We start from the raw sequence: 7,269 nt of genomic DNA, 5'->3' as shown, positions 1-7,269 counted from the left end.
ACACAAGGAACATTTAACAGCAAGAAATAAAAATATTTGTTACTCTTAATTTTGATTTTATTTATTCTTGAAACAGAACATTTTCGGGCACCCTGTGGAAGTATATCTAGTATAGAGCATCATTAAGTACATTTAGAATAGGGCGTCATTAAGTACATCTAGTATAGGGCGTCAATAAGTACGTCTAGTATCTTAATACAAGATTACTAGTGTTTTATGCGTTAACAAAACAGTGAAATAGCGAGAGAAAAAAGGAGGGAACATCACAGGTTTTAGTTCTTTTAACTAAAACTACATCCTTTTCAGGTTGTTACCTTCTCATTATGCAGTAAGATGTTGGTCTAAAGAATATAAGCATAAAGCATTTAATAATTAAGAAAAAAAATGGTATAATTAATTCCCGAGTTGCTAATCAGTAAACTCAAGTTGAATACCATTTTATTAATAGTTTAATATTAAGGCTGGTTTGAATACTTTATTTTTTATTAGATGATTTTACAACTGATTGATTTCTTCTTAGCCAAACTCACCTTTTGATTTTTTTTCTGCCCCAGTCTCCTTACCAGAAGTTTTACTTGAAATGGTACTTTCTGATGAAGGCAATACAAAGGGCGAGAAGAACTCAGCCCCGTGACCACTCTGATCATCCTCGGGACCTCGAACTGCACTGCTCGGCCGTCCTCTGGTGTTGAATCGGGGTGTCTCTCTGTATGGAACTGAATAAAACATAGCCTCGAAAAGTTACTTATTCTCAAACCCGATTCATCACGCACAATTTGTTTTGGTTTTGGTTTGTTTTGAATATCCGATTCATCACGCACAATTTGTTTTGGTTTTGGTTTGTTTTGAATATCCGATTCATCATGCACAGTTTGTTTTGGATTGGTTTGTTTTTTAATATCGCGCAAAGCTACACGAGGGCTATCTGCGCTAGCCGTTCCTAATTTAGAAGTGAAAGACTAGAGGGAAGGCAGCTAGCCATCACCACCTACCGCCAACTCTTTTACCAACGATTAGGTGGATTGATCTTAACATTATAACGCCCTACGGCTGAAAGGGCGAGAATGTTTGGTGGGATGGGGATTCGAGCCCGGGACCCTGAGATTGCGAGTCTAACGTCCTAACCACCAGGCCATGCCGGGGCCCATCATTCACAGAACTTCATCTTTTGCATGTAACCTGTAGTACATAAATGGAAATTGGGCCCTGCATTCCTCAGCCTGGCACACTAACCACTGGGCCACACCAAATCCTTTTGATGAGTCCCGACACAAGTTAACGCGTTATAATGATACCTATTTGTTCTTCATTACGTGTGTTTAGTGCTATCTCTTTGTTCTCCATTATAAGTGTTCTCACTGTGTTAACGAATTGGTTTCATCAGTGATGTCGTGAAGGCTCATATTTCCATCACTATTCCCTATCTTTGCTCTTTTTTTCTTTTAACACTGGCGAAAAAAAAACAATCAGTGCAAAGTACAATATTTCTCAACAACCGACCTATCACTTTATAGTATTATACAAACGAAATTATGCAGTAGTAAAAAAAGTAATTAACCCCATTACACCTACTCTTTAAGCCTTCTCAATAACGCCTTTTAAACGTAACATACCAGTTGACAACTATACATAAGATTTAAGTTGTTGTTTGTTTGTTTTTTTTGACGTGGAAATGCGTTTATATTAAAACAAATAAAGCTGATTCGGCTTTAAGTGAATGATTTACTGGTATTTTCAACCTCAATCGCATCTACTGCACACATGTGTCAAAAGGTCATATCACTGACCTCTAGAGCTCAGGTATAACTGACCTCCATTTGGAACTACTGACAAGAACGAAAGCACCCACCGCAACAAGGGCTTTGAACCGAATAATAGAATTGACTGTCACTCTTTTAAAGCTGAAAATGTGGAGCGTGTTTAATGGCATGGCGACGCGGACTTTGGGCTTTACGATCCGCAGCCCGACACGTTAATCTGGTGATTATCATTACAAATTTTAGGTCCTTCAACTGCGGGAAATTTCGAGACAAAGAACAGATCTTACTCGAGTGATTTTTTTAAGTGCTCAAAGTACAAAGATTTCTGTGAGAACCTACCTACGTCATTCACTTTGTGGTTCTTGATCATTTCTGCCATCTGGAGGTTCCCTGCTATCACAGCAACCTGGTAAGGGTCCTGATTGGCGTAGTTCATAGCATTCTTATCTACACCCCGAGAAAGCAACACCTTGGCACACTGTTTCTGTTCGTTTACAGCACAGATGTGGAGCGGGGTGTTTCCACTCGCGTTCCGACTGTTGGGATCGGCACCGTAGAACAACAACAGTTCCAAGTGCTGGACTCTGCCGTGTTTACAAGCCTAACGGAAAACAAGTGATTAATAATGCTTTCATGTGTTCGATTTGTTTGTTTGTTTTGAATTTTGTACAAAAATGCACAATAGCTATCAGTGCTAGCCATCTCTAATTTAGCAGTGTAAGACTAGAGGGAAGGCAGCTAGTCATCACCACCCACCGCCAACTCTTGGGCTACTCCTTTACCAACGAATAGTGGGATTGACCATCACATTATATCGCCCCCACGGCTGAAAGGGCGAGCATGTTTGACGTGACGGGGATTCGAACTTATTGTGAAGAACCGGCTAAATTAATTCTAATGATCTTCTTCTTCATCGGGATCCGGTCCGTGTTTTGATATTAGGGAGGGTCAGGTTCAGTGTAGACCTTTTTTTTTATGATATCTCGGAGGGAACTAAGATTGAAAGTTACCGCCTAAACGTTGCGAATGAGGGTTCCACCGAGAGCGAGGAAGTCAAACGAAATTGACGTTTGATGCCACGAATACCTTTGTATCAAACGATGAATGGGTCGTGTGCTACGACCCCAAGTAGTGGAAGGGACGGCCCACATCCCCATTTATAACATTACTTATAAAGACCGGCATATGAGATGCAACAATGTTTTACAGTTTTAATTATACGTTGAATTAATCAATTAATTGAAATCAATTGAAAATGACTTTTCAAAAAGAGGGGAAAAAAATGTAGGGATGGCTAATATCAATCCTTCAAAACGATGCAAACAAGATAGTCGAGATGGTATTTGCATCATCCCTACATAATAGTACAGGCACACAGTGTAGTAGAATGTTGACAGACAAAAATAGGATAAATTAAACTCAACTGTGATTGAATACTTATATGTATATATTGCTACATGTTGATTCTTGCCTGTGCTATTATGTAGGGATGGTGCAAATACCATCCCTACTATCTTGTTTGCATTGTTTTTGAAGGATTGATATTAGCTATCCCTACAGTTACTTCCTTTTTTGAAAAGTTTTTTTCTTTACTTGTTTGCTTGTTGTTGTTTTTAAATGTAGTGTTTCAATAGACATAGCAAGGTTGTATTTATAACCAAGTTCTAAATACAATAAGGTTCCAACTGTAATATTTATTGTTTATCTGTTACTGGCTGGTAATTCCTGTTTCATCCTGTACTTAAGCTAACTTCAAGGGATAATGATAAGATCGTTTACACTAGAATTATGTGTGTTTTTAAAAATTACTACTGGTTAATAATACTTATAAAAGCGGATACTCCGTTTGAAACTATGTCACCTCAGTGAAATTGGTGGACACCATTATTTTGGTTTATAAGTTATGTAATACAAAAAGAAGAACAAGGAATTTAAACTTTTTACTACGATATTTACGGACATTCCCAAAACTTGTGACTCAGTCATTACATAGATATTGTTATAAAAGAAAACACTGTATAGTATTGTAAAGTTCTGATGATCTATTGAAGTGATATTTAAAATACCATTTCGATGAACAATCCGAGTCATCCCTACATAGACAGTGCTGCCATCTGCCTTATAATATCACGTACTTCATTTAAAGCGTACTTATACTAAAATAAAGATGTATGAATCTAGCAGTGAATACCAATTATCTAGAGTCCCCTCACGATTAAGGTTTGTTTTGAATTTCGCGCAAAGCTACACGAGGGCTAACTGTGCTAGCTGTCCCTAATTTAGCAGTGATAAACTAGCCGGAAGGCAGCTAGTCGACATCACCCACCGCCAAATCTTGGGCTACTCTTCTACCAACGAATAGTGGGATTGACTGTCACATTATAACGCCCCTACGGCTGAAAATCGAGCATGTTTGGTGACGGGGATTCGAACCTATAACCCGAAGTTTGCGAGTTCAGCGCTCTAACCACCAGGTACAGTTAAGAAAGCGAGATTATTTGTTTGATGAATGACCAGAACACTTAGCTATTACAACAGTAAACATTTGGGAAAATTTCGATGTATTTAAATCTTTAAATAAGAGTATGATTTCCATTATTATTACTTGTCCGATTTTCTGACCCTCGTGAACCCATCGACAGAGAAGTTCCCGTGTATATACGTTTCTCTTAGATAATATTTACTCCTATCTTACCTTTTCAAACTGGAAAAAAAAATGTTGTCAAGTGTTCTTGTTCATGTATTCAAGGTTTTAGGAAAAACTTAAAAGTACCGCTTACTTCAAATAGCACGTAATGTGGAATTAGCATACGTTTATTGAATTATCTCTACATTTAACATGGTACTAAAAACTTGGGAAAAACGCCTGGCTTTTATAAACTACAAGAAGGATCTCCTTTTAGGATTGTTTAAACTAAACAGTTGTGAGGGAAATAAATTAAACATTATGATATTTAACATCATTAGGCATTAACGGTAAGATCGACTGTTTCGACCACTGACTGTCCCGCTTGACCAATTGTAGGGAGTTAATTGTATGAGGTATTGGTGTCGCGTGGTTTTCGAGGATACAACATTCAACAATACTTTCTTTAGAGCAGATAAGTAACCAAACTTTTTAATAACTTGGCAAAGAACGATTTATAAGCATGCTTCCATACTCAAGTGAACAAACCTGATGAACCTCTTGCCAACCTTGATGATCAGCTGATCCAAGGACTGCATACTCTTGAAGAAGCAGCTCCGTTAACTGAGGATCGCATCCACATATGACAGTATAATAAAGAGGGGTCAGCTTACGGTTGTCTTTCAAATTAGGAGACGCTCCCAAATCGAGAAGTGTCTGTTAAAATGAAGAGAAATACGCCAGGGTGTAATACCCCCATACTCCTTTCAGTCCAAGTCACTAAAAACAATATTCTCAGTATTTGAATACTGACCTCTAACATAATACTGACCTCTAACCTAATACTGACTTCTAACCTAATGCTGACCTCTAGCTATATACTGACCTCTAACCTAATTCTGACTTCTAACCCAATACTGACCTCTAACCTTATTGTCTTGAAATGTTTACATGTTCTACAGTAATTCCTGTACACTGAATCCGAAAATGATATCCATTTTTCTCCATCACGTACCGGTTTTTCACAAAACGTCATAACGCAACGCTTAAAAGAAAGACCATAGCGCGTGGTTTTAAGACTAAAAGACGTATATTTCACAAAACAAATCAGGATGAATGAGGATGCATATTCGATTGACATCAATGTTCTTCTCTTTTCTTCAGTTTGTTTGTATTTTTGTTAACAAACGTAATAATAAAAAATGTTCATTGTGGTAAACAAAATAATAATTTGATTTAAGTAAGAGTTTGTTTTTTCCCGATTTCTGAAAAATCGATACGTGATAGAAAAAAAATGAATGTTAATTTCGAAATCTGCGTAGCTGAGTTATGGAAAATCCGTTATTAAAACCAAAACAACTTTTATGAAGTTTAAATTCGTAGGCCTGTGTTATCGTTTCACATAATCTTGTATAACCTGCCTAGCCCTCTCGAAAGTTAAGACTAACGTAAATAACAAGCTTCAATTATCTAATTAACAGAAAATTAGCAGACTTCAGTTGATTTCTCTCTCGTTTACATTGAAGTGTTAGGTTCTTTAGAAAGCAGTATTATTGTTTACAGAAACTGTCCAGTTCATGGTCACATTCTTTACAGAAACTGTCCAGTTCATGGTCACATTCTTTACAGAAACTGTCCAGTTCATGGTCACATTCTTTACAGAAACTGTTCAGTTCATGGTCACATTCTTTATAGAAATTGTTCAGTTCATGGTCATATTCTTTACAGAAATTGTCCAGTTCATGGTCACATTCTTTACAGAAACTGTCCAGTTCATGGTAACATTATTTACAGAAACTGTCTAGTTCATGGTAACATTATTTACAGAAACTGTCCAGTTCATGGTCACATTATTTACAGAAACTGTTCAGTTCATGGTCACATTATTTACAGAAACTGTTCAGTTCATGGTCACATTCTTTACAGAAACTGTCCAGTTCATGGTATCATTATTTACAGAAACTGTCCAGTTCATGGTCACATTATTTACAGAAACTGTTCAGTTCATGGTCACATTATTTACAGAAAGTGTTCAGTTCATGGTCACATTCTTTACGGAAACTGCCCAGTTCATGGTCACATTCTTTACAGAAATTGTCCAGTTCATGGTCACATTATTTACAGAAATTGCCCAGTTCATGGTCACATTCTTTACAGAAACTGCCCAGTTCATGGTCACATTTCTTACAGAAATTGTCCAGTTCATGGTCACATTATTTACAGAAATTGTCCAGTTCATGCGGACAATGAAGAAACATGACGATGAAAGTCCAATAAAAAAAACACTTGTAGTACAGAAATTATCAAACAATTAACTTGCCTATCGATGTTTCATAACACCTTAAGAAAAATTAATGTTTTTGTTAGTAGTTAAGCACAAAGTTACACAACAGGCTATCTGTGCTGTGCCTACCGCGTGTAACGAAGCCCGATTTGTAGCTTAAAGACTTTTCGCTGAGCCACTAGGAGGCATTAATGTTCGTGATCTCCGTTTTGTCATTTAATGTCTACTGGAAAATACAAGTAAAATCAGGGGATAATATTTTAAATTCAATTGTAGAAAGTCTTAGTATTATTGATACGTAATTGACACCAAATTATCAAACTTCAAAGATAAATAAATCTGAGATCAGTTAGATTCACTCTTCAGAAACTCAAAGGCGACAGTATTTTTAATTTTATTTTCTTTCTTAGAGACACATTAGAATATCGGAAATAATTTATTCAGGGGTAATATGGGAATGGTGGTGTAACAGAATGAGTGATATATGTATAGAAGGAGTTGAGTGACGTCATGAAGGTGACCTGGGCTTCCAGGAAGTGTTTTTGTATATTTTTCAATATACTGTTGTAAGTTATCTCACTTATGGTACAACACGGCTG

At 36.9% G+C, this 7,269-nt stretch overlaps 1 protein-coding gene across 1 annotated transcript in view; it reads right to left on the bottom strand.

The window, feature by feature from the left end:
* Positions 1-530: 530 nt before the first annotated feature.
* Positions 531-7,269, bottom strand: part of LOC111088990 (SH3 and multiple ankyrin repeat domains protein 3-like) — a gene marked incomplete at its 3' end in the record, with an annotated part of 35,009 nt that continues 28,270 nt past the window's right edge. The window contains exons 5-7 of the mRNA XM_022400499.1: positions 4,936-5,103; positions 2,100-2,361; positions 531-716 (exon numbers count right to left, since the gene is read on the bottom strand). Of these exons, the coding sequence (XP_022256207.1) occupies positions 531-716; positions 2,100-2,361; positions 4,936-5,103 (616 nt within the window). The remainder of the gene's footprint in view (positions 717-2,099; positions 2,362-4,935; positions 5,104-7,269) is intronic.

This window comes from Limulus polyphemus, unplaced genomic scaffold (assembly GCF_000517525.1).
Source record: "Limulus polyphemus unplaced genomic scaffold, Limulus_polyphemus-2.1.2 Scaffold4941, whole genome shotgun sequence".
In the NCBI taxonomy this organism is placed as follows: Eukaryota; Metazoa; Arthropoda; class Merostomata; order Xiphosura; family Limulidae; genus Limulus; species Limulus polyphemus.
Note: the sequence above shows the minus strand (reverse complement) of the source record. Positions and strands in the feature narration are given on the sequence as shown.